The sequence below is a fragment of the Silurus meridionalis genome, chromosome 4, assembly GCF_014805685.1.
Source record: "Silurus meridionalis isolate SWU-2019-XX chromosome 4, ASM1480568v1, whole genome shotgun sequence".
NCBI lineage: Eukaryota > Metazoa > Chordata > Actinopteri > Siluriformes > Siluridae > Silurus > Silurus meridionalis.
Genome location: NC_060887.1, coordinates 9,371,801 through 9,383,624, shown reverse-complemented (window position 1 = coordinate 9,383,624; position 11,824 = coordinate 9,371,801). Strand labels below are relative to the sequence as shown.

Here is an 11,824-nt window from a genome sequence, read left to right as displayed (position 1 = left end):
ATATCGATTATTATAACGATACGTATCCTTATTATTGTATAAATCTTAGACACTGTGCAGTTGGGGACTCCGGCAAAACTCAGTAAAGCAGCGTAACTAAAAGGGGAAGCAGTTTTGTCGAAATAAACAGATCACAAATACACATTTCAGCATCAGAAATGAGTCCTTATAAATTTGAGCAAGGTGACGGTGGCAATCAAAAACTCCCTGAGATAATACGAGGAAGAAATGTTAAGAGGAACCAGATTCAAAAAGCATGAGACCAAATGTCCATTATAGTTCCATTCTTGTTGAGGCTCTCAAAAGTTCAAAAGTGTGAAACTGCTAATAATTACAGCCATTTGTACAACACAAAGGTTTAACCGAATGCAAGGATTAAGAATATTGAGGTATCAGTGAATCCAAAGCATCAGCAGTGCTGAAGATGTTAAACATTTTGTGCTTGTATGATGGAAAAATTCATGTGGTAAGCACCAAAAAACGTAAATAGGCTGCTCTCAGATAATGCTCGATGAGTATTAATGTGCTCAGTGTGTGCCAGAAAAACCACACCTTTACATCACCATTACTAGCCTCAACTGTTAAAACTAAGGAAGGATGGGCTCATGGATTTATGCTCTTCATGCCAAGTTATGACTCATCCTTTTGCATGTTCCAGTATCAGATTCATCTGACCTTTATCTTCAGCTGTTCAGTTTGGGTGAGCATGTGCACACTGTAGTCTCATATTCCAGTTCTGGGGAACTGAAATGAGCAGAACCCAATGTGATCTTCCATTGAGGCTGAAGTGGAACTTCAGAGCAACCATGTTGCCTGAAAACCCCAAGAATACCAGCAATTTCTGAAATACCTGCCTGGCATAAAAACAACCATTCCAGATGAAGGTGGTAGCTCAGTAATCAGTGGTAGAATATTTCAGCTCAAGCATTGCGCCACAAGGTCATGAGTCCAAATACCAGCACCACCAAACTACTGCTGGGCTCTTAAGCAAGGCCCCTAATGAACTGTAATTGATAAGTAGCTGATCATTATAAGCCACTCTGGATGGGGGTGTCTGCTAAAAGCCGCAAGCGTTACGTCAACATTTTCCCACAATGATGTTTGATGAAGCATTTGGCATGTGTCTGCATGATCTGAAATTTTTTTATTTTATTTATTTATGAATTGGGCTTGTCACGTGATTGGCGGAAAGCGAAGGGGTTCCTAATGAAGTGGGTATAAAATGTATCAACAGCATTACTAATGTCGAATAAACTTGCAAAAATTGTAATACTGTCAACTGGGCAAAGTGTGTGTGTGTGTGTGTGTGCGCGCGCGCGCCTGCTATCGATAATTCTGTCTCTTCTAGCAAGCCTTACTTTATGACGTATTTCCGGGTCCTTGAACGTAATCAGAATACGAAAGAAACGGGGTCGGATTAATCGTTTACCATCACTGATTTTTCTTTTGGACCTTTTCATCGTCCTATTATTAAACCAGACTGCTTTCTCAATGTGAAAAGCAAAACATTGTCACAGAACTGATATTGGCAGGAAAGTGGCTGTTTGCAGATTCTGACAAAAAATATATATACACAAAGACACGAGTGGATGCAGTTTATGTTTCCTCTTACAATTTCAGACTTCATCTAACAGTGTATTTCAGCTCGGATTACTTTGTAAGCAGCTCCCAGGATTTGGGAAGTTTGTGTTAAAGAATGGCGTCACTTCAACCCCAGGGGACCTGATTACAAACTCAAAACCTATGTATGTATTTTTAGTTTACTAATATATATAAAATTACAACTATATAGTGCATTTGAGATAAATAGACCAAGCGGTTTCTCTAACAATTCCTCTGGTTCAACTGCCTGAGGAGGAAGTCGCCGTAACTCGGGCTTGGGGCGGGGCTATGTGTTGCGCGTACGATGAGTAGTTGACGCGCAGATGTGACGTCATTTCCAAGCGACAGTGATAGCAGCAGATTTGGTTTGTATCCCTATATGTAATATAAAAAATATATCTATAAGCGAGAATGCACATTATTTCTCATATTTTGGGTTCCTCATCAATTGAACTCAGGCATTTAAATAGATATCCTAATGCAAATAAATACAGAAAATAGTAAATTAGCTCTAATATTTACTGCGGGGGGCGTGGCTACGGGGCTTGAAACAAAATCTGGGGGGAAATATTAACGTCCAAATGTACTCTTAAAGGCACAGTAACAAAAACATGTGATCATTATATAAGACATGGACCCAGGATGTATTGATATTATATAAAAGTAGTTAAATTGATTAAATAAAATAAATAGTGGACAACTTAGTTTTCATTTGTTAGACCCAATTTGGGTTTGGGTTTACATTTAGTGTTTCGTTTTCTAAAATTGTTCTACTTATTTCAGCAAACTTAAACTAATCTCTCCATTTAAAAAAAACGCACAAGATAGTACGTTGTTTATTTTATTTATGTATTCATAAATAATACATTGTCAGGAATTTCTCCTTTTTATGAGCTCTACGTTAAACGCGAAATAGTCGCGCATGCTCAGAACATTCGCCAAATTTCAGACAGGAAGTAGACGCATTTGCGTACAAATCGTGTTTCCGGTACGGATCGTGTAGCCACAATTATGGATACTTTTGCGTTTTATGTAAAGCTTCAAGAATTTCTGTTAAAAGGAGAAATTCCCGATAATTCCGCATGCCGTCGGAAGGTGAGACGGGCGTGTACGAATTTTATCATTAAAGGTAAATTATAAGTACCGAGAGATTTTATAATGAAATAAAAAATAGTGTCTGTCTGTCTGGTACAACCCGGTGTCATGTGCTTAATTTATATATATATATATATATATATATATATATATATATATATATATATATATATATATATATATATAGTTTAATCTGTCAAATATCAGAGAGTAATTTGATCTTTGTCTGTCAGCCCACTTGTTAAGGCTCTGGGTTACTGATCGGAGGGTCGGGGTTCAATTTCCGGTATCGGAAAATGTGTCACTTTCACTTTTCTTGACCCCCTGTGCTCCAGGGGCGCTGTATCATGTCTGATGTGTATCGCTAATAATGATCTGCCATGGTTCTGGATTCCCAACTTGATTTATTAGCTTATAATTATTTTTCTTCTTTCGGCTGCTCCATTAGGGGTCGCCACAGCGTCTCCATACCCCCCTGTCCTCTACATCTGCCTCTTTCAACCCAACCACCTGCATATCTTCCCTCACCACATCCATAAACCTCCTCCTTGGTCTTCCTCTTTTCCTCCTTCCTGGAGGCTCCATCCTCAGCATTCTTCTACTGATATACCCCATGTTCCTCCTCTGCACATGTCCAAACCATCTCAATCTCGCCTCCCTCACCTTGTCTCCAAAACGTCCTACATGCACTGTTTCTCTAATAAACTCATTTCTAATCCTGTCCATCATCATCACTCCCAACGAAAACCTCAACATCTTCAGCTCTGCTACCTCCAGCTCCACCTCCTGTCTTTTACTCAATGCCACTGTCTCTAAACCATACATCATCACAGGTCTCACCACAGTCCTATAAACTTTCCCTTTCACTCTTGCAGATACCCAAACAATTCTTGTTTGTAAGAAAAAAAATGTCTGATGTTAGTATAAGCGAAGAATTATTTTGCTGTGCTGTAACGCACATGCAACAATCATAAAGCACCTTCTTTTTTCTTTCAATCTCAACTTTTTCTTTTTGTTCTATTAAAATAGATGGCAGACTCTTCTACGTCGGCCCCAGTAATCAGTACATGCGGCTGGTTGTCCTTTCAGAGGAAGAGAAAAGGTCTGTTCTTACGGAGTGCCACAACAACCCTGATACTGGGAATCACAGTGGCATCAGAGGCACTCAAAACAGGGTTACTGCTGGATACTATTGGCCTACAATTATCCAAGATGTGAAAGACTGGGTAAAGTACTACAGAGGTGGAACTTTACTTTTACTTCTACTTTTTTTCGTACATGACTGTCTGTACTTAAGAACATGTCTACATGTGCCACATCTGATTCCTAGATTTATTGTCATCACCTACTTGTATCGGCTTTGTAATTTTGTTAAAAAAGAACAATGTGTGTTGCTTTTTAGGTCAGATCTTGTCACCGCTGCCAGTTAAATGACCCCATCAAGAGTTGTGTGCCAGACTTGCATTCCATTAAGGTACTGCTTACAATGTCTTAGCAATCTGATTAGAGTAGCAAGCAAATATTTTTGTCATACTGTGTTGATTAAAAGGCCTGATGGTCTGGAGGGAATGAGTGAGAGGACGACTGAGGGAGCGAGTGAGTGAACGGCTGAGGGAGTGTAAGAACAACTGCGTGAGTGAGTGAACAGCTGAGAGAGGGGGTGAGAGAACATCTGAGGGATGGAGGGAGGGAGGGAGTAAGGCGAAGAACAACTGAGGAATAGAGTGAGTGAAAGAACAACCGAGGGAGAAATTGAGTGAGTGAGAGAATGACTGAGGGAGGGAGGGAGTGAGTGGGTTAGAGAATGACTGAGGAAGGAGGGAGACAGAGTGAGTGAACGACGAGTGAGGGAGGGAGTGGGTAAATGAAAGAACAAATGAGGAATGGCATGAGTGAGAGAATGACTGACTGACGGAGGGAGCGAGTGTGAGTGAATGGTTGAGGGAGGGAGTGAGTAGGGAGTGAGAGAACGACTGAGGAGGGAGTGAGGAGGAGGGAGTGAGCGACTGAGGGAGTGAGTAGGGAGTGAGAGAACGACTGAGGAGGGAGTGAGGAGGAGGGAGGAACGACTGAGGGAGGGAGTGAGTAGGGAGTGAACGGCCGAGGAGGAGTAAGTAAGAAGGAGAGAGAGAACAACCGAGGTAGGGAGGGAGTAGCTAGTGAGAGAATGATTGAGGAATTGAGTGGAGAGTGAGTGAATGGCTGAGGGAGGGAGTGAGTGAACGGCTAAGGGATGGAGTGACTAAGGAGGGAGTGAGTAGGAAGTGAGAGAACGACTGAGGGAGGAAGTGAGTAGGGAGTGAGTGAACGGCTGAGGAAGGGAGGGAGTAGGGAGGAAGTAAGTAGGGAGAGAGTGAACGGCTGAGGAAGGGATGGAATAGGGAGGGAGTAGGGAGGGAGTGAACAAATGAGGGAGTGAGTAAGGAGGGAGTGAGAGAACGACTGAGGGAGTAAATTAATGAAGAATTGAAATTGACACACACGCGCACACACACCCGCCCGCCTGCCTGCCCGCCCGCCCATGTGCACACACATATGTATCGCATTTGCGCACACACACAGTACAGATTGACCATTCAAGGACATCTATTCAATCCAGTGACCTCCTGAATCTTTTTTTTTGTTCTCTATTATTTTATTCACAACAATATTTAGTGTGTTTTGTGTCTGTATTGATTGTATTGTGTGTTTATAAAATTTTTGAGTTACATATGACTAACTCTTCTCTATCTCCTCCGGGGTTTTAGTTGTGGAGTGCGGTTGCCATGGAGATTTCCTGTAAGGAGACGAAGTGTGCAGTCAACGCTGAGCGTTGGCGAGACAAAGATTCTGAGGATGAACGGAACAAAGTGTGCGGCTTGACAAAGTGGGAAGAAACTCAGGTGCCCATCACAAGCATCACCATGCATACAACGACTTATACAGTGGGGGAAAATGATTCTTTAATCCACTGCTGATTTTGTGAGTTTATCCCCTTACAAAGAAATCTAGTTGTTTATAATAGGTTTATTTCAACAGAGTTAAAGTATTCTGACTTCCACACCCCCCATTTACTCCTCTACCTTTAAACCTTTTAATATCAACTCGTGATGTGTATAAAAGACGTCAGTCACAGAATCAACCTCTTCCATTCAAACCTCTCCACCACCATGGGAAAGACCAAAGAGCTGTTAAAGGACACCAGGGACAAAGATTGTAGACCTGCACAAGACTGGAATGGGCTACAAGACCATCAGATTGTTGCCTTGGCCGTATGTTTTGGGTCTTTGTCATACTGGAAGAAACCATCCATGACCTATCTTCAGTGTTCAGTCTGAGGGAATGAGGTTCTCATCCAAGATTCTACAGTTCATCTCCCTGTTCATGTGGTGAAGTCTTCCTGAAGAGAAAACAGCCCACAGAAGAGAAGAGAAAACAGCCCCAAAGCAGAATGTTTCCTTCTCCAGGTTTGACGGTGGGGATGGTGTTCTTGGAGTCATATTCTGCATTTCTTTGCCTACAAACACAGTGATTTGATGCCAAAGAGCTCAATTTTGGTCTCATCCGACCACATCACATTCTCCCAAGCCTTCTCTGATTCATTCATGAGCAGAGGGACCTCAGTGTGTTACTACCGGTTTTCGTGGTCTCAACTCCCTTGAGATCATTAACAAGCTCCTCTTGTGTAAGTCTGGGCCGATCTCCCACCTTTCTCAGAATCATCCTCACCACGTGAGATGAGATTTTGCATGGAGCTCCAGAGCGAGGGCGATTGTCTTGTATTTCTTCCATTTTCGAATGATTGCTCCAACAGTGGTCTTTTTCTCACCAAGCTTCTTGCTGATGGTTTTGTAGCCCACTCTACAGTCTTGTATCCGACGTCCTTTGACAGCTCTTTGGTCTCACCCATGGTGGTGGAAAGGTTTGAATGGAAGAGGTTGATTCTGTGACCGGTGGCTTTTATACACATCACGAGTTGATACACCCTTGTGGCTGAAAGAGCACAAATCTCCATACTCCAAACTCTAGTGGAACATCTTCCCATAAGAGTGGAGTTTATTATAAGAGTAAACATAGAAGGGAATCCTAACGTGCATCCAGCATTCACAGCGCTTTTCCACATTTAGTTATGTTACAGCCCAAAACGGATTAAATTCATTACTTTCCTCAGAATTCTACAAACAATGCTCCATAATGACAATGGGAAAGAAGTTTGTTTAAAATCTTTGCAAATGTATTAAAAATAAAAAAAGTATTCACAGCCTTTACTTTGATGAAGCACCTCTGGCACCAATTACAGCTTCAAGTATTTTTGAGCTTGATCCTACAAGTAAGCACACCTACTTTTGGGCAGTTTTTCTCATTCTACTTTGCAGAACCTCTCATGCGACATCAGGTTGTATGGGGACCGTCGGTGCACATTTTCAGATCTATCCAGAGATGTTTTATCGGGTTCAGGTCTGGGCTCTTCCTGGGTCACTCAAGGACATTCACATAGTCCTCCCGTAGACATTCCTGCCTGTGTGCTGTTGGAAGATGAACTGTTGCCCCAGTCCAGAATCTCCCAGTTCCTGCTGCTAAAAAACGTCCTCACAGCATGCTGCTGCCGCCACCACCATGCTTCGCTGTAGGGATGGTATTGGCCAGGTGATGAGCGGTGCCTGGTTTCCTCCAGACATGACGCTTGGCATTCATTTTATTTTTTTATTAATTTGCAAAGATTTCAAACAAACTTCTTTCAAGGTGTCATTATGGGGTATCGTTTTGTAGGCTCTTTGAGGATGGATTTGGATTGTACTTAATGTCAACAGTTTGTTAAAAATGAACTCAGGACTGCAGTTTCCATCTGATCACCATCACTGCACACCTCAACATCGTTCAGCTGTAATAAATGGATATTCGGTGTCATGAGGACGGTTTCCCCTGTTGAGTCTGGTTCCTCTCAAGGTTTCTTCCTTATGCCTTCTCAGGGAGTTTTATTTTTGCCACAGTTGCCACCAGCTCGCTCATTAGGGGCAAACTTACACTTATAAAGAACATATTTATGCATTCTCTTTTTTTACCACATTATCTTAGTAAAGTTTTCCATTGCTCAGTAAAAAATAAAATTGAATTGAATTTGTAGAATTTTGAGGAAATTAACGAATTAAATCCACACCTTTCTGTCCATATAGTTCAAGGTTTTTTTATATCTCTTTTCACAGTGGACATTGTCTCAAAGCTGCTTTACAGAATGTAATAATTATAGAACACAAATTTAAATATAAGTAAACTACGTGCACGTATGCTCGATGAGCACGCCTAGGGCGACTGTGTTAAGGAAAACTCCCTTAGATGGAATGCGGAAGAAAACTTGAGAGGAACCAGACTCAAATGTAAACCTGTTCTCATTTGGGGCAAAACTAGAGTGAGGTTATAAATCGTTAAAACATTAAATACACTGGAGAGTAAGAAAAACCATGAGCCTGGATTTAGGGGCAAATATGCCATGCATATTTGGGGGTGGCAGTGTAGGAAAGGATTCCCATTCAGATGCATTTCCACGCTTCACCACTAGAGGCAGATACACAGTTTACCACTCATGATAAGTTACCTCTGACATCACAGTGCACCGTTCTCCATCAAGAGTATAAAAGGCCAGAACACTGAGCAGCAATCATTAGACATCACGGAACTTACCGATTGGCAGCTAGCAGACGACAGCAAGAATCACCTCACATACGATCAATCCTAAACTCGGTAAAGTTTGAGTGTTCTGAATCCCGAACAACCTCCTGATTAGCACACACCAGATAGTAAAACTCCTTTACAATTGGTCCTTCGAGCTAGAGAGTAAACCTTGTGTGTGATTAGGACTTTTTTGAATATTGATTTCCCAAAAAATAGTCTGAGTAGTTTGTAATTCATGCAATTCATGCATATTTTGGGGTGGCAGTGTAGGAAAGGATTCCCATTTAGATGCATTTCCACACTTCACCACTAGAGGCAGATACACAGTTTACCACTCATGATAAGTTACCTCTGACATCACAGTGCACCGTTCTCCATCAAGAGTATAAAAGGCCAGAACACTGAGCAGCAATCATTAGACATCACGGAACTTACCGATTGGCAGCTAGCAGACAACAGCAAGAATCACCTCACATACGATCAATCAGTAAAGTTTGTGTGTTCTGAATCCCGAACAACCTCCTGATCAGCGCACACCAGATAGTGAAACTCCTTTACAATTGGTCCTTCGAACTAGAGAGTAAACCTTGTGTGTGATTAGGAATTTTTTGAATATTGATTTCCCAAAAAATAGTCTATGAGTAGCTTGTAATTCATACAATTCATGTTTCTAACGTTAATTGATTTGTTATTCTGGGTTGTTTTAGTGCTCAATGACCCGGACTGGATTAAAGCAGGAGCCGGAAGAGGTCGCGTTGGGAGGATTCAGCGACGGCAAATGCTGCATGTGCGGAGGACACACCGATTTCCTGGAGCACCGGACTGAGCACTTTATTAATCACAAACACGAGCCGTGTTGCCATTTGTGCCAGGCAAAATTCTCCCACAGAAACTCCCTGATCATGCACATGCAAAATGCCCATCCCTATTACTATACGTCTTGTAAAAGCTGTGGGATGTACACGGACACTACTCGGACCCCAGACACGAACCCTCTGCCTGAGGAGGTGGAGGAAGTCATAATCAAGAACGAGGAGGTGGAAATAAATTGCATAAAGGAAGAAGAGGAGGAGGGGATGGTTTTCGGAACGATAGAGCAGACTGAGGAAAACGGCTTTGCAGAGACTCCAGAAGATAATAAGATGATCCCCGGAAACTTGCATGATCATACCTATTTTTGCACACAAACATGCAATTCTGCCAAGGAAACACCTAATAACATCGTTATGTACACCAGCAATGAAAACGTGCTTGTTTTTGTTAATAAAACCAACAATGGAATATCCCCTACTCGCTCATATACCGAACATGACCAGCAGGGGACTCCAGTGAATGATCAGACTGTGTGCAGGGACATACATGATCACAATTACTTTTTCAATCCAAGCCTTGCAAATCATGACAACATGCACATGTCTTATGAAACAACAGATACAGATCTAGAAAGGACCGAAAGTGACCAGGATTCAATACAGGAGCATGATTTGTTATGCACAGGCCTGCTTGATCATACGTACTTCTCCAGACAAAGCCTTGAAAATCACACCGTTCTCCTAAAACAAGAACCTTCACCCAGCACATGCAGTTCAAGTGGACACGAAGAACCAGAAGACCCAGACCAACGGAACATTGACACTATGACTGGTTACGGAGCAACTTTGTTGGAATCGCAGCTGGAGCTTAATGTTAAGGTAGAGGATGAGGATAGTGAAATCGAAACCATTCAGGAAGACGTAGTCATTCAGAGACCTGACCATGAGGACAGCGACTCTTTACTCACAGGTAATGAGGATAGCTCAGAGCCATGCAGTGCTGTTTTTTTAGATTCTACGAGCAAAAGTTGGAGTGTTTGTCCACAACAAATCGGTCAAATCAATAAGCAGAAACCGCTCAGGTCTTTCGATTCTGTAAATTCGACCAGAGACCAGACCACTTCTTTTCCATGTTCTTTGTGTAAAATAGTGTTTGGCACAAAAGAAATGCTAGTGAACCATAAAGCACAGAAGCACCCTTTGGCCAAATATATGTGTGTGATGTGCCGGAAGCTGTTTCCCAACCAGAATATTTACATACAACACATTTGTAACATGACCAAGGGCTGCACTGAAGAATCGCCAACGCCATCCAACAGATCGAACAATCCAAAACGCTCATTGCTCTTGATTCCGAACCCCGTGTCCTCATCTGTTGATGTAGAATCTTCTAAGCAAGTCAGTATCAATAGAACTGTATCCCATTTAACATCAAGTTTGCTACCCAAATGCTCACTCAGCTCCGATACTCAGAAGGTCAGACTACATGCCATGACCACCAGGTCATCAAGTGCCCAGCAAAAGAAGGCAGTCTTAAATGGAGACCAAGGACAAATGACGACTCCCATTTCTGCAGTTACTCAAAAACAAATTGTACAGGTGCTGCTTTCAAATCAGTTGCAGGGCAAAGGGGTACCTCAGACTCCTCCTTCTTCTGGGACACGCAATTCTACAGTAACTCAGACAGTACGTGAACGGATTCAGGATTTAACGTTACAGAAGTCCAAAGTGGTGGCCAACACTCCTACAGGCAGTGCAGAGTTGATGCCAAGTGTTGCCTTGCCCCTGCAGCACCAATCATATGAAGTCCACTTGGAGTCCACTCATTTCGCTCAAGTCGTTAGCTCGGTTTCTAACTCAGTACAGGTAACAGGACAACTACCTGAATCTACTGTATCTAGGTCTCCTCTTTTGCCTGAGATCTTTCCTTCCTCCCAGGGGCCTGTGAAAATAGTCGGCATGTTTGTAAACCAGAGCAAGGAGCTGGCCCTGCAGAAGCGCATGCGCCAGAGTTGGCGCTCGAAGGCCGTGTTCCCGTGCCGCCAGTGCGGCGCCGTGTCACGCCAGTTTTCGCTCATTGTGCGACACCGCTATCAGCACCGCGGGCCACGCCTCCACAGGTGCCAGTGCGGCCGAGCTTTCCGGCAGCTGATGCATTTGCTGCGCCATCAGGTCCAGCATGCCGAGGCCACACGCTACGTCTGCGCTGCCTGTGGCCAGATGTTCTGCGGTACGCAGCAGCTGGCCTGCCATCGGCCCCTCTTTAGGATCACTGCCTCGATGAGTGAAAAACAAGCAAATCAAAAGTGCAGGAACGTGTTTCAGTGCCACTGCGGCCGTCGCTTTATGAGACCCGCCGCCTTATTGTGGCATATGTTAAAAAACTCATATGCTCACAAACCGCGTTTAAAAGGGTTCAGGCTCAACTAATTCTGCTGGATTCTTTACAGTAAATGATGTTTGATGAAAAGTTGTTTGTTTCAAATTGAAATGGAGTGCTTTCACATGCAGTAAAATAGTCACTAAAGATCTTTTAGAGTGGTTATATTTTTCTGATGTAAAATAATCCTACTTGGACTGTCGGGCGCCAGAGTTCTTGTGGTTGTGGACTGGATAATCATATAAGATGTTCTGGTGAGTCTGATTAAAGCTACACTTATTACTAA

General features: G+C 42.8%; 1 protein-coding gene across 7 annotated transcripts; it reads left to right on the top strand.

Annotated features, from left to right (window-relative positions):
* Nucleotides 1-1,393: 1,393 nt before the first annotated feature.
* On the top strand, nt 1,394-11,824 carry si:dkey-79d12.4. Of its 7 annotated transcripts, none has more exons than XM_046848232.1 (5): nt 1,394-1,745; nt 3,727-3,923; nt 4,100-4,171; nt 5,445-5,579; nt 9,054-11,824. In XM_046848232.1, the coding sequence occupies exons 2-5, from the start codon at nt 3,765-3,767 to the stop codon at nt 11,586-11,588; spliced, it is 2,901 nt and encodes a 966-aa protein (XP_046704188.1). In that variant the 5' UTR covers nt 1,394-1,745; nt 3,727-3,764; the 3' UTR covers nt 11,589-11,824. The 7 variants fall into 7 exon arrangements, with proteins under 7 accessions (XP_046704188.1, XP_046704186.1, XP_046704187.1 ...); XM_046848230.1 differs by lacking the exon at nt 1,394-1,745 and adding an exon at nt 2,574-2,731; XM_046848231.1 differs by lacking the exon at nt 1,394-1,745 and adding an exon at nt 2,596-2,697.

What these genes read in the sequence shown, in the direction of transcription:
- si:dkey-79d12.4 (XM_046848230.1), top strand. Translation starts at nt 2,614, where the DNA reads ATGGATACTTTTGCGTTTTATGTAAAGCTTCAAGAATTTCTGTTAAAA. An exon ending in TACGAATTTTATCATTAAAG is followed by an intron (nt 2,732 to 3,726) that starts GTAAATTATAAG and finishes CTATTAAAATAG; the next exon opens with ATGGCAGACTCTTCTACGTC. An exon ending in CAGACTTGCATTCCATTAAG is followed by an intron (nt 4,172 to 5,444) that starts GTACTGCTTACA and finishes CCGGGGTTTTAG; the next exon opens with TTGTGGAGTGCGGTTGCCAT.